We start from the raw sequence: 26,353 nt of genomic DNA on the forward strand, positions 1-26,353 counted from the left end.
ATTTATGTTGAGATAGTCAGCCTGTGTGTCTGTCATTATAATAATTCCCGCTTCAAGTTGAGTTTCAAGGTAGGTGAGGGGCAATATTCTTTATTTTTCAACTATTAACGAAATGAAACAATTTAACATTCAATATCGATGAAGGTCTAAGAAATTCCAAAGTTTGTTAGACTTGACACAACACCCAATTTCTGATCGCTGCCATCGAGAACAAGATTTGAAGTTTCGGGATGATTCGCTATGTACATTTGTAGGTATTTAATCACTTTCACCAGAGTGTGGTGAGGGTCGCACAACAGAGCGAGGCTCCAAATTAAGTGCGCCCTATATCCCACCCATCCCACCCCAGGGGAGGACATCCATTACACAGTAATCTCGTGTGTGGGAAATTAACGTCTCCTACCCCAACCCTGCAGGAGACGGGACCTCCATTTATTCGTCCCTATCCGAGAAGACTAGAATATCTAACCATTTCTTGATGTTATAGAAAGGTAGCAAATTCTCCTCAATTATTTTAAGACCCTGAGTGTTGGTCCGGCCGGGGTATCTTACGGAGAATGTAAATGTTTATGCCGCTTTTAGCAGAAATCAACATGCAATCTTTTATATCAGTCCTTCAATTTCCTTTTACCATCAAGTGCGCCATAATTTGTTTCTTCGTGCCTTCTTGTTAATGCCATGTAAATTCGTGATCTCATTCGGGAAATCTTATGAAAAGTTACAACAGAAAATAATGTCTTTAGGGAATAAAGAGGTTTGACATTTTATAAACATGTACGTCAAAATACCGTGATAATATCATTCCAGGCATGAAATTAATTCGAACTGTTTGCTGGCAAAGAAATTTCTAGATCTCTTACTGCATATTAACAACTTGCAGTTGAGATTTAAAAAAAATAGTTTTGACAGTAAACGAAGCCTATTGAAATGATTTTTGTGAAGGACCTTAGGTTCTAAGATGTACATCCATCCTATGGCATCCGAGTCCTAGATTTGTTGGTTTCCGCATTTCTTGGATACAACATTTGACGCTCGAGAGGGAAATATTTTAGTTTTATTTACTAAGTGCTAGGACATGGCATCCCAACAGAAAGGAAATTCAAAGCGTACATAGATAAGATTTCACTTGAAGTTGTGTAACCACTTTCCGTATTCCATGATTTTGACATGTACAATTAATAGAGCCAGTACCCATGTGCGATAAAGTATGACGAAAGACCTTTTTTTCCCTTCTCTCTTACATACATAAATCCCTGTTTAATTTTACTTAAGATATATGGTTGATCAAAAATAAATCTCTCTTCGGATTTTGGTTGAGGATAGCAATCTCCAGAGCTTCCGCAGCCTATGGCTCTTCAGCCTTTTGCGGACGAGCAGCTGAATTATTTCAAATTTGCCTCCATTGTACTCAATGAGTTCCCCATTGGTTTACGTCAGACGTTTAAATCAATGTGGGACAACTTAATTGGACATCGTCCCGGATATCAACTCTGGGATGACTCCACGGTGGTAAGAAATTTGTTTCTTGCTGAAAAAGGTGGAAAAACCAAAGTCTCTACACACCTATCTTATGAAGAATGGGATTGCACAGCTCTGTTCCAGGCCACCATACATGCTAGGTCATTTGCTACGCCAGATAGCAAAGGTTATTACAGGACACTTGGTGAACTGTACGTAAGGTACCATAAAGTACCTCCTGGAAAGTTCCATGCATATGTTGTGAGTCCAAGTGGAAGTAGAGCCGAAACCTTCGCTCTTGCGATTGATCAGCTTCGACTATTAAGAAACACGCTTTGTCACTCTGACAGGTCTGAAATTGATAAACCAACCTTCGACCAATACGTGAAGCTCGCTAAAGAAGCATTCAAAGCTGTTGGTGTCAAGACAGATCCCATCGATGCTACCGGTGGATTGGCGGAATCTGACTTTCCCACCAAAGAGGTTCGCAGATTGGAAGAAAGTCTTCGACAGGAGACCAGATCGTATATCGAGTGTCTCGAAGAATTAAGACCAACTGTCGAGTGTCTCGAAAAGGTGAGATCAAGTGTCGACGAATTAATAGCACAGGGGAATGTCATCAAAGGAAAAGTCGAAGACCTTGCTTTATTGGAGCAAAAAATAGACGATCTGAAACAAAATAGGAATCAAGACCATACACCAGGTAAAAATTTATTATTAATTAATAGCTCTGACTTTTAAAGGGAAAAAACTTAATCATGCAAGGCAGCAGAGTATTCTAATCGCTACTTCCATAGACAAGAGGGATACAAGCGATTTTTTCTCCTTACTTAAATAGCATTAATTAATTTAAGAGCACAAGAGCATTTGATCATCTGCAAATGGAATCTGCGCACTACAAATATTAAACTATTAAACAACTACCTGTTTCCTTGAAATCCGCCTCCCGGTTAGCTACCGCCTCCCGGTTAGCTCAATGGATAGAGCGCTGGACTGTTGTGCGGGAGGTCGAGGGTTCGAGCCCCGGCCGGACCAACACTCAAGGTCTTAAAATAATTGAGAAGAATATGCTTCCTTTCTATAACATCAAGAAATGGTTAGATATTCTAGTCTTCTCGGATAGGGACGAATAAATGGAGGTCCCGTCTCCTACAGGGTTAGGGGTAGGAGACGTTAATTTCCCACGCACGAGATTACTGTGTGATGGATGTCCTGCCCTGGGGTGGGATGGGCGGGTTAGGATTGATTGTAAAGTGCTGTTGATCTGTCATTGTAAATAGCGCTCTATAAGTGATAAATTGTAAATTGTAATTGTAATTGTAACGTATAGAGAATGTCTATCAAATAGTTTTCCAATGCTCTGATTTCAACTTCTTGAGCAAGAGTACCACCTTAAGCTACCTATTATTTTTATGATTTGTCCAAGGAATAAACCCCCACTTACTATATTTACTGCCTCTGTGACTCACATCGGATGAGGTTGGAGAACACCATAGAAAAAGCACGAAGCTTGTGGCACCTCAAAAACAAAAACTTATGTTCAGATATTTTATGGTACCGTATAATGATCCCTTTTTGTGATCACTATTTTCATTTGTTTTCCAAACCAGCGTGATTGCAACTGGCTCGTTTACGATCCTTTTTTTTTTTGTTTCTTTCAAGATTCAAAGCCATTCATTCCACCATCAAGTCTTCCTTCAAAGATTCCACACTTCACTGGCCGTCAGAGAGAGTGTGAAGAGATTAGCAGTCACTTGACTTCCAAAGGTACCCGGATCGTGTCGTTATGGGGCTCGCCTGGTTTTGGTAAAACTTCTGTAGCAACTACTGTCGGACATCAACTTCACTCTGGAGGACTACCTGTGTACTTCTTCTCCATGCGAGGACTCCCGTCAAAAGCAGATCTGACTTGGAAGCTTCTGAGCTTCTTTAAAAGACACTCCTCGACAGATCAAATACCTCAGGGAATGTCCATATACGATGAACTTTCACTCTTTCTAAGCGAAATTTCAGATGAATTTGTGATGATTCTCGACAACGCTGATGACTTACTCGAAAGTGGAGTTCCGAACGTGAGAGAAGATTGCATAAAATTCCTTGAAGTCATCGTCAGTCAAGTTCAAAATGCATCATTTCTTATTACGACAAGGGAATCTCTCGAGTTCATGGATGTGCATTTCCAAGGCCATCACCCAGTGAGAATACGACCCTTAGACGAGTTCTTTTCTCAAAGTTTAGTGGGTGGATTACTTCCAAGTGCGACAATGACTGACTGCTCGAAAATTGCAAAAATCTGTGGGAATGTACCTTTGGCCATGAAACTATTGTGTTCCTCCATTTCTGAAGATAATGCTCAGCCGAGTCAATTTCTAAAGGAGTTGGGGGAATCTACAGAAAGAAACGTTTTCGACTTATTAGACAAGCCAGACTATCCTAGTAATCTGCGATTGAACTTCCTATTTGAAACCTCTTTTACGAGACTGTCTTTACCAGAAAAAGAAGCTCTTGTATCTCTTAGTGTTCTTTCAGAGGACTTCAACCTATCGGTTGCTGCAGCTGTTTTGGATGTCAAATCATGTATTGAGGCTAAGAAGGTCTTGCATGAATTTCGAAGGAAATCTCTTCTCGACTCCAGCTGCAAACCTGACTCATTTTCTATGCATAAATTGCTTCTTTCGTTTGCAAGAGAAAGAGGCGAGGATGAAATGAAAGAAACGATTGTCAACTCCAAAGCACGTTTGTCTGCATTTTACGTCTCTCTTTTCGAGAAGCTAAATGAACAGTTTTTGAAAGGAAATTCCATGCAAGCATTTATTGATTTCTTTGAACAGGAGCAGAACATTATTCATAGTCTTATGGAGAGCTGTTCCGATCCTATGACATGTGTCGTTGCATTTGGTGTCCTGACGAAAGCGGAAGTGTTCGTAGATTCCCTTTTCTGGTGCGAGGAAGCAACCATTCTCAAAATCTACGATTATGCGATAAAAGCAGCTCAGAAGTTTGGAGAAAACGTGTTCTATAGTCAGTTACTGGTGTCCTTAGCATTTGCCCAGGTGACTTGGGGGATACATGGAAGATCGATGTCGTTGCTCTCTGAAGCCGAAGGCCTAACTTTACCGGTAGATGATAAAGGAAAGCTCCTGTGTTATAGAGGCATATGTCAACTGGCTTCAGGGAAAATAGACAACGGAGTTCAGAACTTATAAGAGGCTCTTTTCTTGATGGGTAACAGCACTGACGAACTAATTCTCAAGGTGACTGTTTTGCAAATTCTTGTAACCTACTTTCGTTTCAAAGAAAAGAGAGGAATTGCATTACAGCTTTACATAGCAGCTTTACAAGAATGCAAAGCATTAGGTGACACAAGTTTTCTCGTTATTCCTCCATTGAAGAACAGAGAATTCAAAATTATCCAAGGAAGAAGCCGGAACCAGATTCTACAACCGCTGGACCACTACGATTAAAAATGATTTGCGTTATTAGCGAAGCGACAAAACAGTTCTCTGATTATCAGACAAAGGAAGCAATAAGTAATTCTGTGCTAAAAATATGTAAAGAAATAGGAAATTCAAGCACTCCACACTCAATTGGCTTATGGAACTTCCAACGCAACGTCAATGATACACTAAGCAACGTGACGAATAATCCCAAAGTAGCAGTAAAATTATGCAAGACAAGGATCAGTTATCACAAAATGACCTTGAACCAAAGGGGAAAAGTCACCGTAGAGGATGACCCTAAACCCAACGACAATCTGGATTTAAACGTGCACCAGGAAGGATTATTAAAAAACTATTTGGACCATGGCTACGCTCTTTACAGGATGCAAAACTACTCTGGCGCCATTCAGTCTTATCAGTGTGCCCTTGACACCGCATTAGGACTGTTCGGGAAAGAACACTCAGACACAGCTCAGAGTTACTTTTCTCTCGGAGTAACACAAAATGCCCTAGGCGACCTCCCGTCAGCACTTCTGTCCTTTCAGCGTGCTCTTGACATAAGAGTTAGACTCTTCGGGAAAGAACACACTAAAACAATTGAGAGTTCCTATTTTCTCGGAGAAACACAACACGTGCTGGGCGACTTCTCGTCAGCACTTCAGTCCTTTCAGCGTGCTCTTGACAAAAGCGTTAAACTCTTCGGGGAGGAACACACAAAAACAGCTGAGGGTTCCTTTTTTCTCGGAGAAACACAACACACCTTACGTGACTTCTCGTCAGCACTTCTGTCTCATCAGCATGCTCTTGAAATTAAAGTTAAACTCTTCGGGGAAGAACACACAAAAACAGCTCAGAGCTACTTTTCTCTCGGAGTAACACAACATACCTTAAGCCAATTCTCGTCGGCCTTGCAGTCAAAACAGCGTGCTCTTGAAATCCGAGTTAAAATCTTTGGGGAAGAACACTTGGATACAGTTAGGACTTACTTTTCTCTCGGCTTGACAAAACATGCTTTAGGCGACTTCTTGTTAGCACTTTACTCCCATCATCGTGCTCTTGACGTAAGAGTTGAACATTTGGGGGAAGAACACTCAGACACAGCTGAGAGTTACTTTTCTCTTGGAGAAACACAACATGCCTAAGGCGACTTCTCGTCAGCACTTTAGTCAAAACAGCGTGCTCTTGACATAATGATTAAACTCTTCGGGGAAGAACACCCAGACACAGCAGAGAGTTGCTTTTCTCTCGGAGTAACACAACATGCCTTAGGCGACTTTTCGTCAGCGGTTCCATCCTTTCAGCGTGCTTTTAACATCAGAGTTAAACTCTTTGGGGAGGGACACCCAGATTCAGAGCTAAGTTACTGTTCAGTCAGCGTAGCAAAACGGTTTCTCGGTAAATCTACCTCAGCTGTGCGATAATCTACACGGCGTGCACATAACATTTAGTTGGAACCCCAACAAGTTGTTTATAATCAGTATTTACTCACATTGTCTAAAGCTGAGGAGGATATGCTGACGGATTCTATTAAAGGGTTAAGGATTTAGGTCTAATTATGGTGTTATAGAAAGTTCAAAGTTAAACAAGCTAAAGATAACATACTCTGATTAAATTTAAAGGTATCTGATAAGCAAATAAAGCATGATCAACTAGCTTTCATAATTTTGCTAAATGGCTGACGATGAATAAGCTACAATCACATGTACTGAAAATTCATGTTTGATGTAAATTTTGTCTTCAACACTGAAAGGCATTGCTGTCATTTTGGTTCGAACTCTTTCACGAAAACACTAATTAACCTAGTTACCCAAAGGGGGGAAGTGGGGGCAGAGGTGAGTTTTTGTCCTGACTTTGCTCCTGGGATACACCCCTGAGCCTTTCAGACTCGATCTAAGGCTTTTAAAAATCATCATAAAATTCTTGGACGCTTATTGACCAAAACCATGAAAGAGAACAACAGAGAAAAAGATGAACTTTTTCCATTTGCAGTTTTAAATTACTTAAGCCTATTGTTTAATTCGAAACCGATCCCGAAGAAACCAAAAACAAATATGCATTTTCGGGGGTGTTTTATTTGGGGAGTGGTACCTTGGGCGACCTCTCGTCAGCCCCTCAGTCCTTTCAGCGAGCTCTTAAGATAGAAAATAAACTCTTAGGGCAAGATCACATAAAAACAGCTGAGAGTTACTTTTCCCTCGGTCAAACACAACATGCATGAGGTGACTTTTCGTCAGCACTTCAATCAAAACAGTGTGCTCTTAAAATCCGAGTTAAACTCTTCGGGGAAGAACACCTGTACACAGCTGAAATTTGCTTCACCGTAGGAGTTACACAACATGCCTTATGCGACTTTTCGTCAGCACTTCAGTCTTTTCAGCGTGCCCTTGACATAAGAGTTAAACTCTTCGGGAAAGGACACACAAAAACAGCTGAGCGCTACTTTTCTCTTGGAGAAATACAACATGCCCCTAGGCATCTTCTCTTCGGCACTTCAGTCAAAACAGCGTTCTCTTCACATAAGAAGCTAGCCTCCCGGTTAGCTCAATTGGTATAGCGCTGGACTGTTGTGCGGGAGGTCGAGAGTTCGACTCCGGCCGGACCAACACTCAGGGTCTTTAAATAACTGAGAAGAAAGTGCTGTCTTTGTAATAATATCTGCAAATGGTTAGACTTTCTAGTCTTCTCGGATAGGGACGATAAATGGAGGTCCCGTCTCACAAGCCCTTATATGTGATGAAAATTGTGGGACGTTAAAGAACCCACAGACTCTTCGAAAAGAGTAGGGCACGTCGTGCCCGGTGTTGTGGTCTATCTTTGTGTAGTGTCTACTCTAGGGTGAATTGGGGAGGGAAGGTGAGATCAATATATGGACTGAAGTGGCTGCATATTGCGCCTGATGAATTCTGACGTCCGATCTCACCTGAACTGATTGTAAAGCGCGACTGATTATCTATATAGTAGTTTGCGCTATATAAATGTTTAATTATTATTAATTATTATTAAGAGTTAAACTCTTTGGGGAAGAACATATGCAAACAGCTGAGAGTTAATTTTCTCTCGGAGTAACACAACATGCCTTTGGCGACTTCTCGTGAGCACTTCACTCCCATCAGCGTGCTCTTGACGTAAGAATTAAACTCTTTGCGGAAGAACACACAAAAACAGCTGAGAGTTATGTTTCACTCGGGGTAACACAACGTGTCTTAGGCGACTTATCGTCAGCACTTGAGTCCTGTCAGCATGCTCTTGACATAAGAATTAAAATTTTGGGGGATGAAGACCCAGACACAGCTGAAAGTTACTTTTCTCTCGGAGTAACGCAACTTCAGTTGGGCGACTTTTCATCAGTCCTTAAGTCCTTTCAGTGTAACCTTGACATAAAATTAGGTTAAACTCATCGGAGAAGAACAGCCAGACACAGCTGATTGTTGCTTTTCTCTCAGAGAACACAACATTCCTTAGGGCACTTTCATTAGCACTTCAGTCAAAACAGCATGCTCTTGAAATCCGATTCAAACTCTTCGCGGTAGAACACCTGGACACAGGTGAGAGTCACTATTCTCTCGGAGTAACACGACATGCCTTAGGCCACTTCTTGTCAGCACTTCAGTCCCTTCAGCGAGCTATTGACATCAGAGTTAAACTCCTTAGCCTTACAGTTACTTCTCTCTCGGACAAACACAACATATCTCAGGCGACTTTTCGTCAGCACTTCAGTCCTTTCAGCATGTTCTTAACATTAGAGTTAAACTCTTTACGGAAGAACACTCAGACACAGCTAGGAGTTGCTCTATTCTCGGAACAACAACATGTCCCAGACGACTCCTCATCGGCACTTTACGGCGTGCTCTTTATGGCGTCCTTCGGGGAAGGACACAAAGACACAGCCGATAGTTATTTTTCTCTCGCCCAAATGCAATATACTTCAGGCGACTTCTCGTCAGAACTTCAGTCCTTTCAGCCTGCACTAGACATCAGTGTAAAACTCTTCGGGGAAAAACACATGGACACAGCTCAGAGTTTCTATTCTATCGGAGTGACAGAACATGCCCGTAAAAAGAAAGCCGTAAAGTGCCGATGAGAGGTCGTCTGGGACATGTTGTTTTTCCGAGAATAGAGCAACTCCTACCTGTGTCTGAGTGTTCTTCCCCAAAGAGTCAGCACTTCAGTCCCATCAGCGTGCTCTTGACATCAGAGTAAATTAAACTCTTCAAAGAACACCGAGACACAGCTCACAGTTATTTTTCTCTCGGGAGTAGCCCAACATGCCTTCGGCGCCTTTTCCTCAACGCTTCAGTCCCATCAACATGCCCTTGACATAAGGGTAAAACTCCTCGGGGAAGAACACTCAGATACGGCCTACAGTTACTTTTGGCTCGGAGTATCCCGACACGCCTCAGACGACTCTTCCTCAACGTTTCAATCCCTTCAACATACCCTTGACATAAGGGTAAAACTCTTCGGAGAAGGACACTCAGATACGGCTCAGAGTTACTTCCGTCTTGGACAAACACAATGACTAGCTTCGACGAAGGGCTAACGCTCGAAACGTCAGCTTTTATAATCGTAACGGTGGCCAATTTACCATTTCAACTTTGTTGATATATTCAAATTACAACTTGCTTCAGACGACTTTTCCTCGGCGCTTCAGTTCCATCAACATGCCCTTGACATAAGCGTAAATCTCTTCGGGGATGAACACTCAGAAACAGCTCATGGTTACTTTCCTCTCGGAGTAATCCAATATGCTTCAAGCGACCTTTTAATCAGCACTTCACCTGGTCAGTCTGCTTTTGACATCAGAGTTAACCTTTCGGGGAAGAACACCCAGAAACAGCTCAGAGTTACATTTCTCTTGGAGAAACACAACATGCTTTAGGTGACCTGTCGTTAGCATTTAACTCTAAACAGCGTGCACTTGAAATCCGAGTTGCGTTATTCGGGGAAGAACACCCAGACATAGCTCAGAGTTATTTTCCTCTCGGAGTAACTCAGTATGATTCAGGCGACCTTTTGCCAGCACTTAACTCTAAACGGCGAGCACTTGAAATCCGAGTTGCACTCTTCGGGGAAGATCACCCAGACACAGCTCAGAGCTACTACACTCTTGCATGACAATTTTCCTTGCGAAATTTCCTCTCAGCACTTTAATCCTTTTGGCGTTCTTGGTAAATGAGTTAAATTCTTCTTGAAAAAGCTCGCAGATACAGAGCTGAGTTCTTTTGTAGTCAGAGTATACGTAGCACAACAGCGTCGGGGCGACTACTTCAGCTGTGCGTTGATCTACGCGGTGTAGACTTGACATTTAAAACTTCTCAGGATAGAACATCAAGTGATTGCTTAAACTTTGCATTTTCTCGCGATAGAGCAGTAGAGGATATACCGAGCAACTGTACTAAAGAGATTAATGACTTTATGTCTAACTACTGAAAAGCACTGCTCTCTGTTTGGTTTCATCTCTTCTCGGAAAACCACCAAAGTTTGGTAGTTAAACACAGGAGTTCACTGAATCCCTAGGTTTATTGAGTGGGGAGGGGGTGAGGTACTCCAATGACTTGCCTTGGGAATCGAATACACTGTAAGCCTTTCACACTCGATCTATACCTGTTTTAAACATTATTAATATACATTGAAAAAACTCTTGCATGCGTTTTAGTCTAATTTATATCGGAATCAGTCATCAACAGAGAAGATAAAAAAGACATTTCGAGACTTTGATAGTTAACGAGTAATTTAATGATTTGCAAGTATGACATAAATTTGCAATTTGATTACTTAAGGTATTGCTGAGGTCAGAACCACTGACAAAGAAAAAACAAAATATGCATATTTTGGGGTATTGACAAGTGATCAGCAAGCTACCATTTGATTTTATAAGTGGTTGGCTCAGTCAAAACTAGAAGGGGATGTTTTATTTCAGGGGGGGGGGGAAATTTCCGAGGAATACTAGCGAAATATTCATTAATTCCGCATCAAAAGTTAAGGAAGCAAATTTCTCCTCTTGACAGAGAGGATGATTTTGAACCCCGTTTCAAAAGGGGCAATAATAAAACCCAGCCGAGAGACCCCTTGCCTTTAAACCTATGTGTGAAATTAAACCTGGGGCTCTCTAGAAGAGAAAACGACATGGATCTGCAGAAAATTGAATGATTTTGTGAAAACTTGAATGAACAAATTGGTCTAAAATAAAGATTGTTTACTTTATCTCTGTGTTTAAGGGCGGAAACTACATTTAAAATACTTCAGGCTGTTCTTTAATCATAATTTAGCCGTTGTTATACCGGGGTCAGCGTGTTTGGGAGGCACAGTGGCCTCATGGTTAGGGTTCTCGACTCCGGTCGAGTGACCTGGGTTCGAGCCCTGGCCGGGGACATTGTGCTGTGGGCAATACACTTTACTCTCAAAGTGCCTCTCTTCAACCAGGAGTATAAATGGGGACCAGTGAATTTAATGCTGGGGGTAACACTGCGACGAACTAGCATTCCATTCAGGGAGGAATAGAAATACTTCTTGTCGCTTCATGCTAAGGAAATTGGTATTAAACGCAGGCCCGATGGTCCACTTGGCTCGTAAACAGGCTTTGCCTTTTACCTAGCCGTTGTTTTACGAAACCGCGTCCTACGCCATCTTCAAGCCATTCATCTGGACATTAATTTTTTTTTCAACAGTGTTAAGAGGGCCGATAGCGAATAGTGGAAGGACATTTTTAGATTAAATCAACCCTCTTATGGAGAATCCCTGAGGGCGACTGCTTGCGTGAAACCGTGGTTTGGGTTAGACCTCGAGTAAATAACTGGCCTTTTATGTTTTAATCTGAGTTTACCTGAGTAAACACACGTTTACATTGACACAAAAATATGAACATTAAACAATCCCCCCCCCCCCTTAGATCCTGGTTCAACCCATAACATTTTTCTCACAAACATTTTCTTGTAAAAATGCAACCTGGCTTAAGGACACTAAAGATGTGAGAAGATGTTTTATCTTTTCTTTTTTTTTTGTCACCATCACTCTGTTGCACTTGCATTTTGAACATCACTCCAAAAAAATTCTTTCAAATGCCTCAAAAACTGAATGATGCATATCAGTAGGTGGTGACAAAATGTAAAGAAAAATTCACAAGTAGAAATAACACAACAGTGTCGACAGTGAACTTATTCCTCTACGATGTGCCTCCCTAGGGATATACCTCCCTTTCCACTAACTCTTACCCCTTTCTCTCATTCCTTCCGTTTCTCCCAGACTCTCTCACCTTTCTTCCATCTTCTTCCCTTCTACATCATCTCTCCTTCCCTCCTTGCCCCTCCTTACCCGTCTCTCATCCCCTCTTTCTTACTATCTATCTTATCATCTCTCATCATATCGTCGTTCCCTCTCTCTCCCTCCCCCGGTCTAGATTATCTTTATTAACTCCATCCTCCTTCCCTGTCCTCCTCTTTACCTCCCCTGCCATCCTACCTTCTCCTTCCCATCCCATGTGCCCTTCATCTTACTCCCTACCACGGTGTCTCTTTCCCTTATCTGTTCCTATCTCCTTGCCCCCCCCCCCTCCCCCTTCTCAATCTTGCAATTTAAGGGGAACCAGATTTAAATGAGAACAACCAGACTAAAATATCTTTCCAAATGACATCACACAAAAGTTAATAACTCAATTAAGCAGAAAATTCTACTCAGTCTTTTCATGGAAGGCGACCTCTTCAATGATTACCCCTCCGTTTCCTCTGAAAACCACGTGATCCCGATAATCCTCCATCCTCCATCCCCCCCTCCCTTTCCAGGTGATAAATAACTGACGGGTCCCCAACATCAGGCGTAATACTCTTGGACTAAATACTCTCAAAAACTTAAGGGTACAAAAGTTGACCTTTTCCTACGAGAATGTGAAATTCAACAGTCTAGGCAGCAGCGCGCAAATGCCACGTCGCGGCTGTCCATTCACGCAGGTATGAAGCGCTAACCTTCCCATTTCACTTTTTACTAACAATCTTGACGGTTAGACCGTCCTATTAGGGCTCAAATCGCAGTAATGATTAACAATCACGCTCGAGGATTTCGTTGTGGTTTAGATGAAAGGGAAATACCCTTGCTAGAACATATCGTATGACCAACACGTCACATTTTATTCCGGTCAAAAGCATTTTTCATACCAGAGCTTATTGACGCTCTGTTGCATGCGTATCACGACAGTCAGTTTTGGGATGAATTTCGGGTTTTAGAGTTGCCTGTCGTCCATGAATCTTTGACATAATCAACCGGGATGTCTGCCATTAATATAAGGCAAAACAAGGTAGGTCAGTGATAGTTTTTCCAATTTACTTACTCAAAAAAACTAGACTAAATATTAATAATTATAGATATTCTTTGAGATTAGTATCCAGTTCTAAGTTTTTTCTTGCAATAATTGAGAAATCTACGTGTCAAATCATGGAATTCCTCGGTGAAAATAGACAACAAATTGATACACTAATCTCGAATACATTATCTGATCTGACTCTCTCCAGATTCTTTGCTGTAGATAGTTTAATTAATTGTCGATTTTTCTCCTCGTTCGGAGATTCGGTTAAAGCGGAAAGTTATCATGCAAAAAGGTCTTCAGTCGAAATCACCGAGTTGCACACGATAGTCGTAGAATAGGGGAAATATAAAGTGAAAAGAAAAATTCAAGCAATCGAAGATCCTTCACTTCTAACAATTCTGTTTTGCAAACGAGTGTTTCCACTGTAGATTCGAAAATCTGCGATGCTGCTTCAAAGAGGAAAACACTACTTCAAAATCGATTTACACATTTTAATTCTTTAGCTCCAAAGATTTGATTGTTAACTCTCCTTTCTGGCTGCTACACATTTTTTCGAAAATGAGTTACAAGAATTTGGTTTTTAGATCAAGAAAACAACTTCTAACTGATAAGTTTGAGTATTCTCATTACCTGAATGCTTATTATTGTATGGGTGTCATAGGGAGAAATTACATCTTAATCACCTCTGGGAATTTAAAGATTAAATTAAAGAATAGGGCCAAACAACAAGAGCGGGTTGTGTTTGTCTTGTCAAGGAAAAATTATATCTTTGTTATGTCTCGAAGGTATGTTAACGTCGGAAACGGAAATTGTTTACTACTGAGTCATAGTATATTATTTTCAGATCTAGAGGGAATTTCCCCTGCTCGACTTGCTACGCCGTTTCTGAGTTGTGAAATTCTTAGAAAGCGAAACTTTGTTAGCAAACACGACACGTAATACCTATAATTCCAACGGTTTTACGACGGAAGCTATTTCGCTGTTTTGCATTCAGTATTTGCTGAATCATTTACTGCAAACTACGACTGTCATGAGTATTAAGTCAGAGGATTTCTTTCTGAAAATAGAAACTGTAGTGAACTGTTTTAACAGCTAAAATTAAAATTTGCTTTCTGCGAAACGTGAACCTTACCGTCATTTATCTGATTTTTCTTGAAGCTTTATTTGTACTTTTTGATGTCCGTGAGAGCTGCGAAGGACCCCCTTTTCCCACCTAACCCGCCCCCCCCCCCTCTTGTACCGAGCTTTCCAAGAAATCGGAGATTCAGTATAACTACAGACTGGAGACCGTTCTAAGTGGCTAATAAAATAATTTCCAAGGTTCTCGTTCAAATTTCAAACCAGCAACGTTGTCTTTCCATTAAAAACTTCAAAAGATTGAAGAGAACTTCCCTCTGTTCGTATACTGTTCATTTATTACGTTTAAAGAATTGGACCTATTTTGTCTGGGTCTTAAATTTCGTGACGTCATTCGGGCGTGTGGTTCATTGACAAATTTGCAAGAACGAAAAATCTTTCAAAGACAGATCATTCTATGATTAATGTAGTATTCGCAGAAAAAAAAACCAAAATCGTAGAATCGGAGAAAATCTGTATTGCCACCAGAAGTAGATAAATATTTTTGTTTTCCGCTCTTGCGATCCACTTGGTTCAGATAACCAAGCGTCTTTATATAAGATTAAAAGGGAATTTCCCTCGTTAGGGGGTACCTGACCTGTGACCATCACACCTCGATTTCAAGAATAATAGACTCTCTATTTCATAAGCGCCTTAGAAACAGCAAATCCATTTAAACATATTGTTTATTTTCTGGGTGATTTTGGCGTCGTGTTCTCGTATTTCGTCCTTAATCATCGAAATAATCAGCCTGTATGCCTCTCGTCATGTTGTTTCTCGCTTTAGCCATTAAATTTTAATGTAGATGAGTTAAAGTTTCTCCATCTAACAACCTACTGAACAACACTTAACATCGATGATCAGGAAATTCCAGTATTTATTGCACTTGAATCCACACGTTACTCTAATCACAAATGCCTCGGTGGAAATAGACATCAAGTGGTATGCTAATCCCCTGATACCTTCTCCGATCTGACTTTTGCGCGGATTCTTAATTCAGCGTGGGAGAATGTGACGAGCTTTCTTTCCAATCAGAGATTAGGTTGAAGCTGAATTCAAACTTATCATGCAAAAGGTCTTTTGGTGAAATCAAAAGTCGCAAACTTCAATCGGACAATACAGGAAGAGTAAAGGAGAAAACCCTTGCAACCAACGACAGCTCACCTAATTTTTACTGTCGCAGACAAGACTACTTCAATCGTTAGGATCTAAGTAAAATCAAATTAGCAGAATATGAGCCCAAAGTCCGTATGTACTGCGGCAAATTAATGTTTACAGACAGTTTTCGTTAGGTTAACTTATACATTGGAATCTTAAAGCCGTCTCTAAGTCGTAATTTCATACACGTATTCAATTTGATCAAGTAAAGCAGTAATCCTCGCAGTTGAGCTGTAATTTATACAAATGCAGAAGAGAAAACCTGAAAAAATTCAACACAAGTATCGAGGAGGCTTAGATTCCAGTCCCGTCGAAGCCTAAATTTTTTCCAGGCTTTTTTTCTGCAATCGTTTAATTTCAGCTTACCTGCGAGATCATGACTTTACTATGTTTTTTTTTTTAGTGAAAGGGAAACGATTCTCAGCTGTCTGGATCATAGTACTCCTTTAAATTTATTGATGAAACAATTTTTTAGTGTAATAGAAAAAATCCGAGCCCCAGATGGGACTTGAACCCACGACCCTCCGTGATCTAGTCAATTTAAATTTATTTACATCAAATTTCAATTGGGTCATTTCCGTCCCAATGACAACAGTGATATGAAGGATCAAGGAGCCTCAATCTCATGTTGGCTTCCGTTCAAGAAATCGGTGCTCGGGACTACAGGCTTCCAAAAACTTGCCAACTTGATTTTTAAAACACAGCTAATGATATTATTTATTATAGTTCTAATAAATCTTTTGTTTTTTCTTTCTTTTAGAGTCTTAATTTACTTAGTTGAATAGTTCTTAGTTTTTATCCATCGACATTGTACATAGTTTATTACATTTTTGTCATGTTTCATCTGTTATGGTGATTTTTCCTGCAATTCCTAATGGTTTAGTTGCCAAGGGCACCCATAACAGCTTCAGCTGGCAGGTCTACCCTGTTTAAATATAGTATTATTAATTGTTACTATTTTTATTGATGTCATTATTATTATCATTATTATTATTATTATTATTATTATTATTATTATTATTGTCAATTACCTTCACGGGGAAAGATACCGTAAGTAACCGACTTTACCATTATTTCTCGCTTCAAAGAACCTTATTATTCGAAATATATTTAAAATTTATACAAAAAGCATCTAATAACAAAATTCTCTCACAACCATCAGGAATTAGCCCGGGATAACAAACTCTACTCTCGTTACCAATGATGGCTCTTCAGCCTTTCTCGAACGAGCAGCTGAATTATTTCAAATTTGCCTCCATTGTCCTCAATGAGTTCGCCAGCACCTTACGTCAAACGTTTAAATCTATGTGGGACAACATCTATGGACATCATTCCGGATATCAACCGTGGGATGACTCCACGGTGGTAAGAAATTTATTTGTTGCTGAAGAAGGTGGAAAAACCAAAGTCCCTACACACCTCTCATATGAAGAATGGGATTGCACAGCTCTGTTCCAGGCCACCATCTATGCAAGATCCTTTGCTACGCCAGATAGCAAAGGTCATTACAGGACACTTGGTGAGCTGTACGTAAGGCATCATAAAGTACCTCATGGAAAGTTTCATGCGTCTGTTGTGAGTCCAAGTGGCAATACAGCGGAAACCTTTGCACTCGCGATCGATCAGCTTCGACTGTTAAGGAACTCGCTTTGTCACTCAGACAGGTCTGAGATTGATAAACCAATCTTTGATCAATACGTGCAGCTCACTAAAGAAGCATTCAAAGCTCTTGGTGTCAAGACAGATCTCATCGATGCCATCGGTGGATTGACAGAATCTGACTTTCCCACCGAAGAAGTTCGCAGATTGGAAGAAAGTCTTAGACAGGAGACCAGATCATATATCGAGTGTCTGGAAGAAGTGAGATCAAGTGTCGAAGAATTAATAGCACAGGGGAATGCTATAAAGGAAAAAGTTGAAGACTTTGCTTTATTGGAGCAAAAACTAGATGATCTTAAACAAAGCATCAATCAAGACCACACAGGTAAAAAGGTATTATAGGTCTGACTTTTAAAAGGGAGTAAGACTTAAAGATGCATTGCAGCAGAGTGATCTAAGCGCTACTTCCGCAGGGATACAGGAGAGGGACGCAAGCGATTTTCTCCCTACTTTAATAGTATTGATGAAATCTGGAGCTCAACTTCCTGCTTTCCCCAAAAAACGCTTAGAGAATGTTTTACAATCCTTTCTCTATATGTCCTGATTTGCCTTTCTTTTTGAAGAGGACTACCACCTTGAGCTACCTGTTATTTTTATGATTTGTACAAGACATAAACCGCACCTACTATATTTACTGACTTCGTTAGAGGACACCTTAGAAAAAGCACGAATAAGGAACATGATGTCCAGATATTTAATGTTATCGCCTAATGTACCCTTTTTTGTGATCATTATTTTCGTTCGTTCTCCGAACTAGCACAATTATGATTGGCTCTTTTATGATTCAATCTGTTTGTTTCTTTCAAGATTCAAAGCCATTTCTTCCACCATCAAATCTTCCCTCAAAGATTCCACACTTCACTGGCCGTCACACAGAGTGTCAAGACATCAGCAGTCAATTGACTTCCAAAGGTACCCGGATAGTGTCGATATGGGGGTCGCCTGGTTTTGGTAAAACTTCTGTAGCAACTGGTGTCGGACATCAACTTCAATCTGGAGGACTACCTGTTTACTTCTTCTCCATGCGAGGACTCCGGTCAAAAGCTGAGCTGACTTCAAAGCTTTTGAACTTCTTTAGAAGACACTCCTCAAAAGATCAAATACCTCAGCAGATGTCCATTGACGATGAACTTTCTCTTTTTCTAAGCAAAATTTCAGATGAATTTGTGATGATTCTTGACAACGCTGATGACCTGCTCGAAAGTGGAGCTCCGAATGGGAAAGAGAATTTTATAAGATTCCTTGAAGTCATCCTCGGTCAAGTCAAAAATGCATCATTTCTTATTACGACAAGGGAATCTCTCGAATTTATAAATATGCATTTTCAAGACCATTACACAGTAAGAATACGACCATTAATCGAGTCCTTTTCTCAAAGTTTAGTAGCTGGGTTACTCCCAAGTGCGACCATGAATGACTGCTCGAGAATTGCCAAAATCTGCGGGAACGTACCTTTGGCCATGAAACTGTTGTGTTCCTCCATTTCTGAAGATAATGCTCAACCGAGTCAATTTCTAAAGGACTTGGAGGACTCTACGGAAAGAGACGTTGTCGATCTATTAGACAAGCCAGACTATCCTAGCAATCTAAGGTTGAAGTTCCTATTCGGAACCTCTTTTATAAGACTCTCTTTACTGGAAAAGGAGGCTCTTGTATCTCTTAGTGTTCTTTCACAGGAGTTTAACCTCTCGGTTGCTGCAGCTGTTTTGGATGTCAAATCAAGTGTCGAGGCCAAGAAGGTCTTGCATACACTTCGAAGGAAATCTCTCCTTGACTCCAGCTGCAAACCTAACGTATTTTCGATGCATAAGTTGCTTCTGTCGTTTGCAAAAGAAAGAGGCGAAGATGAGATGAAAGAAACGATGCGGAACTCCAAAGCACGTTTGTCTGCATTTTACGTCTCTCTTTTCGAGAAGCTAAATGAACAGTTTTTGACTGGACATTCCATGCAAGCATTTACTGATTTCTTTGAACAGAAGCAGAATATTATTCAGAGTCTATTGGAAAGCTGTTCCGATCCTAAGACATGTGACGTTGCATTTTCTGTACTAATAAAATCCGAGGTATTTCTAGATTCTCTTTTCTGGTGCGAAGGAGAAAACATTGACAAACTTTACGAACATGCAACTGGAGAGGCTCAAAAGTTTGGAAAAAGTACGTTCTATACTCGGTTACTGTTGTCTTTGGCATTTACAGAAATAACTTGGGGAAAATGTGGAAGAACAATGATGCTGCTCTCCGAAGCCGAAAGCCTTCCTTTGTCTGTCAATGATAAAGCAAAACTCTTGTGTTATAGAGGCATCTGTCAACTGGCCTCAGAGAAAATGGACGGCGGAGTTCAGAACTTACAAGAGGGTCTTTCTTTGATGGGTAACAGCGATGACGAGCGAATTCTCAAAGTAGCTGCATTACAGATTCTTGCAACCTACTTTCGTTTCAACAAAAAGAGAGAAAATGCATTAGAACTCTACATGGCAGCTTTACAAGAATGCAAAGAATTAGGACGCATAAGTCTACTTGTTATTCCTCCATTGGAGGATAGAAAATTGAAAATTATTGAAGGAGAGAAGCCGGAACCAGATTCTACAAACACTGGACCACTGCGATTAGAACTGATTTGCGCTGTCAGTGAAGCGACAAAACAGTTTTCTGATGATGAAACAAAGGTTGCAATAAGCAATTCTGTGCTAAAAATATTAAAAGAAATAGCAAATCCAAGCATTCCACACTCAATTGGCTTATGGAACTTCCAAAGGAACGTGAATAATACATTAAGCAAAGTGACGAATGATCCTAAACCAGCAGTAGAATTATGCGACAAAAGGATCAGTTATCACAAAACGACCTTAAACCAAAGCGGGAAAGTCACCGCAGGGGATGATCCTAAACCCGACGACAATCTTGATCTAAACCTGCACCAGGAAGGATTATTGAAAAACTATTTGGACCATGGCTGCGCTCTTTACAAGATGGGAAACTATTCTGGAGCCATTCAGTCTTATCAGTGTGCTCTTGACATCGCACTACGACTATTCGGGAAAGAACATTCAGACACAGCTCAGAGTTACTTTTCTCTCGGTCAAACACAACATGCCTTAGGCGACTTTTCGTCAGCACTTAAGTCAAAACAGTGCGCTCTTAAAATCCGCTTGAAACTCTTCGGGGAAGAACACCAAGACACAGCTGAGATTTTCTCTACTGTAGGAGTTACACAACAGGCCCTAAGCGACTTTTCGTCAGCACTTCAGTCTTTCCAGCGTGCCCTTGACATAAGAGTTAGACTCTTCGGGGAAGAAAACTCAAAAACAGCTCAGAGTTACTTTTCTCTAGGGGTAACGCAACATGCCCTTGGCGACTTCCCGTCAGCACTTCCATCAAAACAGCGTTCTCTTCACATAAGAGTTAAACTCTTCGGGGAAGAACACATAAAAACAGCGGAGAGTTACTTTTCTCTCGGAGTAACACAACATGCCTTCGGCGACTTCTCGTCAGCCCTTCAGTCAAAACAACGTTCTCTTCATATAAGACTTAAACTCTTCGGGGAAGAACACACAAAAACAGCTCAGAGCTACTTTTCTCTCGGAGAAACACAACATGCCCTAGGCAACTTCTCTTTGGCACTTCAGTCAAAACAGCGTTCTCTTCACATAAGAATTAAACTCTTCGGGGAAGAACACACAAAAACAGCTCAGAACTACTTTTCTCTCGGAGAAACACAACGTGCCTTAGGCAACTTACCGTCAGCACTTCAGTCCTCTCAACGTGCTCTTAACATAAGAGTTAAAATTTTGGGGGATGAAGACCCAGGCACAGCCCAGAGTTACTTTTCTCTCGGAGTAATACAACTTCAGTTAGGCGACTTTTCGTCAGCCCTTAAGTCCTTTCAGCGTAACCTTGACATAAACTTAGATTAAACTCCTCGGGGAAGAACACTCAGACACAGCTGATTGTTGCTTTTCTCTCGGAGAAGCACAAAATTGGCTTAGGCCACTTACCGTCAGCACTTCAGTGAAAACAGCGTGCTCTCGAAATCCGATTCAAACTCTACGGGGTAGAACACCTGGACATAGGTGAGAGTTACTATTCTCTCGGAGTAGCACAACATGCCTTAGGCTACTTCTCGTTGTCACTTCAGTCCTTTCATCGAAATCTTGACATCAGAGTTAAAGTCCTCGGGGAAAGACACCCAGATTCATAACTGAGTGACTGTTCAGTCAACATAGCACGACGGTTTCTTAGCGATTCTACTTCAGCTGTGCCGTGATCTACACGGCGTGCTCATGACATTCAGCATTTACTCACAATAAAGCTGCAGAGAATATACTGAGGGATTCTATTAAAGGAATAAATGATTTAAATCAAATGATTGATGTTCATAATAATTCAAAGTTTAAACGAGCCAGATAAAATAAAGATAAAATACTCTAATTAAAATTAAAGGTATCTTTGTTTAGGAAAATAGGACATGATCAACCAGCTTTCATAACTTTGCTAAATAATGGCTTATGATAAATAATAGAGAATCCCACACACTGAAAATTCTTGTTTGGTGTCAGTTTTTTCTTCAACACTGATTGCTTTAATTTTGGTTCGACGTCTTTTAACAAAACCACCATAGTTGCTTAGTTAAGAGCAAGCGGTGAACAAGTACCCAAAAGGGGGGTGGGGGGGGGAGGGAGGGAGAGGTGAGGCACTGTGCTTATAGTAAACCCACTCCCTCTATGAGGAAAAGAAGCAGTACACTAAATGATCTAAATGAAACAACTAGCTTTATTGTTTGCACAAATAAAATAAAGATTTCTAACTTCATGTCAATGTTTTATTGTACAAATTGTATTAAAAACGCTTCTTGTTTTAATCTGAGTTTACTTGAGATAGAGAAAAATTTCATTGACAAATTTTTATAGTCACAGCAATATGAACAAAGACCGTCTTCACGAAAACCCCTTTTTTTCAATTCAGAACTTTTACAAAATATACCCTAGGTTAAGGACATTAATTAGGTGAGAATATTGTTTATATCTATATAAAGATTTTTTTTTTACAATCAAGTTCCGTTATCTGGGGCACAGCAATACACAGCAATACACAGACAAAATTCCTCTAGCTACAGAATATAGGTCTCAATATCACTGACCCCACCGCTGTTTGTGTTCGACACCATAGTCTTGTTAATGTTTGTATATCCAGCCCTTACGTATGAAAACAAGATTTTATTCTCTCCTCCTGCTGCGCAGTTATCGTTATCACTCTGTTGTGCTTTTATTTCGAGCATCACTCCAAAAAAAGTCTTTCAGCAGTAGCATTTGCTGTGTCAATAGCTTTTACAGCATTAAAAAGGTTTTTTAACTTTTAAATTTCACTCAAGCAAAGAAAAATTTCAAAGAATTTGCCTTTCTTTCTACCGTGCGAGGCCAGTACGCGTTAAGAACACAATAAACACGCGCATGAAATAGCAAATCTCTTGGGCTCTGGCAGAAGTCACTTTTCGCTGTTTCACTTGCACGACTGGTTCTCAGGGTTCTGTCGTCCTTCATGGAGAGAGGAGCTTGGTGACGATATTGTCACTATCGCCCAGTCGAGCGCGTGCTACAAAGCTAAGATTTTTTTCCTGTATGAGTTAGAGCAGCAGATTGAACCAACGAGGAAGTTACAAGAGGAGAAAGACAAGTGATCTTTTAATGATACTCAAAGAAAACAATACGGAACTTGGAGGGGACCATAACTTATTTGTCTTGTGGATTAAATAGATGTACCGTCACTTTTGGTAATATCAAAACGGCAGTAAAGATGTAGGATCTGTTTGGGATAGAATGCTATTTCACTGTTAAGATTGCAAGCCCTTGTTATAACCACATTCTAGTCACATTATCAAACGTTTTTTGAGTGAACATTAGAGAGATTTAGCATCGTGTTTACGTGAAATGGTAAAAAGTCGGCTTGCCCTTTTATGTTTCACGTAAAATAGCGTTACTCGCGTCATGATGGATTTGAACGCGTCCTTATAAGACTAACGAGGAAAAGTTTTGGTGCCCTTTTTCTGGTAAGTAACTTCTGCTCTGTGAGAAAAAAATGAAGAAAATTTTACGTTCACGGTAAACGCTAAACAGGTTGCTTTCACTAGAAACGGTTAAAGTCCCTATTAACCCCTAGAGGTTTATATACACTTCCATTCTTTGCGTTATCAGGATTAATCTCCAAAAAATTTTTTTGATTGATTAAATATTCCACGAGATATGCAGCCTCAAAGTTCGTCCTTTGGCCACGCCCTTTTGATTTAGCCGGGCTAAGTTAATACTGGTAACTAAAAGTCCCTCATGACGTCACAGCCAGAACGTCTTTCGATCGATGTGCCTACACTCACTTGAATGTGCGTTTAGGCGAATCTGGTGTATTTGAGCAACCAACGACCACGCAACGAGTCGGCATTTTCACATCATTTTACGGCACTAGACATATGTTCTTATACAAGAAGTTAACATTAACTCTTGCTGTGACGTCACTGAATGTTGGAGAGGTAGCAGGTCCGAGACTCGGCCCAGTAATTCTCTCCCGGTCAAGTCAATAGGGCGTGGCCAAAAGAGTAACTTTGAGGCGGCATATCTTGGGAAATATTTAATCAATCACAATTTTTTTTGGGAGATTAATCCTGATACCGCAAGGAATCGAAATATATATAAACCTCTGGGGGTGAATAGGGACTTTAAGTGCAACCGACAAACGTGAGAAAATGGCGGGAAAACGTGGTCACATGGTCACTCTTACCGTTCACGTTTCGCGTAAACGCGGTGCTGAATTTCTTAATTATCATTTTGTGATTTACTGAGATCTCCCGTTCATATTGTCTCCACTCACTGAAAGGACAAGCTCCTGGTTGCGCCAGGCTGATCCAGGAATAATGCTGATCTGCTTTTCGAAAGCGAGCACGACCCGAGCGCGGGTCGAGTAAGAAACGCGCGAGGGCTCCGGAGTGACAAAAAGTAGTTCGCACTCTTTCGTGCGATTCGTCCATCGCAATCACCTTCCGCTTCCTTTTGTTTGCTTGAAAGACGCAAAAAACTAACTAGAAAACTAAAAGATACGCCTGTTCTGCATTTCAGAATAAAGAAAGTAATTTAATTTGTCAGGATAATGTCGGAAAGTTCTGAAAAGCAATGTCCGGAGTGGCCATCTAGTTTCGAAACGGAAATTGCACAATACTGAGTGTATTGTTCAGATCAAAAGGGAAATTTCCCTTGCTACGGAGTGTTCGACGTGTAAACATCACGCTACATTTCTTGAGAACAAAGGACCTTTCAAAGTATAGGGATTTAGTGTGTCAAGGGTTTCAAAATTCCTTAAGGCATGAATAACAAGTCTGAACATTGCAGTCAGTCTCTGGATAAATTTCGAGTGGCAGTCTTGCATTTGGTTAATGCATTGATGATCAGCCTGTGTGTCTGTGATCATGATATCTCCCGCTTCCACTTGAATTTCAAGGAAGGTAAGTAACAGTTTTTTCAACTATTAACGAAATAAAACATTAAAACAATCAATATCGATGAAGGTCTGACAAATTCAAAATTTTGTTAGATTTGACACAACACCCACTTTCTGATCTGTGCAGTCAGTAAGAAGATTTGACGTTTGGTATTCGCTGAGTGTATTTGCAGTCATCCTCGTGCGAAGAATGTAAACGTTTATTCCGCTTTTAGCAGAAATCCACATGCAATCTTTTATATCCTTCAGTTTCCTGTTACAATCAAATGCGCCATTTTTTGTTTCTTGGTGCCTTCTTGTTCATGACAGGCAAGTTCGTACTCCTATCCGGAATATCTTGCGAAAAGTTACAACAGAAGATATTAAATCTTCAGGGACCAAAAGAGTTTTGAAATTTATAAACATGAAAATCAAAATACCGTGAAAATATCATTCCAGACGTGAAATTAATTCAAACTGTTTGCTGGCAAAGAAAACTCTGTATTTCTCACTGCATACCAATAACCTGGAGTTTGGGTTTAAAAAAAAAGGTTTTGATAGTAAAGGAAACCTATTGAACTGATTTTTTAAGGAAGTTAGGTTCTGAGATGCACATCCATCCTATGGTCTTCGATTTCTCGGTTTCTGCATTTTGATGTGATAAAACAATTCACTCGAAAGGCGCTGGGAAATGGCATCCAAATAGAAAACAGATTCAAAGTGTTCATCTTTATCAGTAGTACTTTGTTGAACGTAAGGATGAGTTTTCGCGATATCTTTATTTCATTGGAGATGTTTTGTGAACAATTTAAGAAGATAAAACAGAAAAGGTTGAGTCTATGAAGACTAACTAGTTTTGAAATTTCATAAACATGTCAATCAAAATACCGTAAAATTATTATTCTAGACTTGAAATCAATTTGAACTGTTTGCTGGCAAAGAAAGCTCTTTCATTTCAACGATAAACTGAAATTGAAAACTGCAAAATTAGAATTTCACGTTAAGCCAAGCTTATTGGAATAAACTTTTTCAATGACGTTAAGTTCTAAGATGCATATTCATCATATGGCGTCGCAATCTTTCATTTCTTGATTTAATTTCTGCATTTTAATAAGATATAACACGCAACTCTAAAATAGGAAAATAGAACAATTTTTCTGGCCTAAAGAGGTGCAGGGAAATGCCATCTAAACAATAAGTAAATTTAAAGAGTAAATCTCCTATGTAAAGCTAGAATAAGTCTCCACTTTGACTCAAACATATTCAGTTGTGATGCCTCTTTCCGAATCCATGTCGCCTCGTACGATTTGAAAAAGCCAGTGCGCATGCGGGATAAGGTATTTTAATGCATTCGCTTATTCATATGAATTAACACCACAAGGAAACTTTTTTCATACATACATAAATAAATTCTTACATGTAAAATTCAGGTGCCCCGTTAGGCGGGGAGCGCTTGCGGGGGGCCAGGTTCGATTCCTGGGCGATTTTGGCGTACTGGTGTACCCTCCTTCAGGCGTTACTCGGCGGAACCATCGCACTCCGGTTCCGTTAAGTATATATGTCGTCCGGCCGTTGCAGCACTGACCATTGCACTAATGGGTCCGTGGCCGGGGGCGCCTGAAAAACAAAAAAAAACTATCCTTTTTTTTATTTCTGTCAAGGTAAAGTCAAGGAATTTTGTAAAACAGTAGCCATGCTAATTTCAAAACGGAAATGGCATAACATTCAGTCTATTGTTCAGATTAAAAGGGAAATTTCCCTACATTTT

General features: G+C 40.3%; 1 protein-coding gene and 3 pseudogenes across 1 annotated transcript; all 4 read left to right on the forward strand.

The window, feature by feature from the left end:
* Window positions 1–1,347: 1,347 nt before the first annotated feature.
* LOC148720841 (uncharacterized) lies at window positions 1,348–6,647 on the forward strand (annotated as a pseudogene).
* A 461-nt stretch (window positions 6,648–7,108) lies between these two features.
* On the forward strand, window positions 7,109–9,061 carry LOC148720842 (uncharacterized; annotated as a pseudogene).
* Window positions 9,047–10,710, forward strand: LOC148720843 (uncharacterized; annotated as a pseudogene).
* Window positions 10,711–12,958: 2,248 nt separating this feature from the next.
* On the forward strand, window positions 12,959–21,990 carry LOC148720844 (uncharacterized). Its single transcript, XM_088737819.1, has 3 exons — window positions 12,959–13,185; window positions 16,631–17,452; window positions 17,935–21,990. Exons 2-3 carry the CDS (start codon window positions 16,669–16,671, stop codon window positions 21,039–21,041), a joined length of 3,891 nt encoding a protein of 1,296 aa, XP_088593945.1. The 5' UTR covers window positions 12,959–13,185; window positions 16,631–16,668; the 3' UTR covers window positions 21,042–21,990.
* Window positions 21,991–26,353: the final 4,363 nt, after the last annotated feature.

This window comes from Stylophora pistillata, chromosome 11 (assembly GCF_964205215.1).
Source record: "Stylophora pistillata chromosome 11, jaStyPist1.2, whole genome shotgun sequence".
In the NCBI taxonomy this organism is placed as follows: Eukaryota; Metazoa; Cnidaria; class Anthozoa; order Scleractinia; family Pocilloporidae; genus Stylophora; species Stylophora pistillata.

Coding starts and splice junctions, on each gene's coding strand:
- LOC148720844 (XM_088737819.1), top strand. CDS start 16,669: ATGATGGCTCTTCAGCCTTTCTCGAACGAGCAGCTGAATTATTTCAAA. Junction 17,453..17,934: donor CATCAATCAAGACCACACAG/GTAAAAAGGTAT, acceptor GTTTCTTTCAAG/ATTCAAAGCCATTTCTTCCA.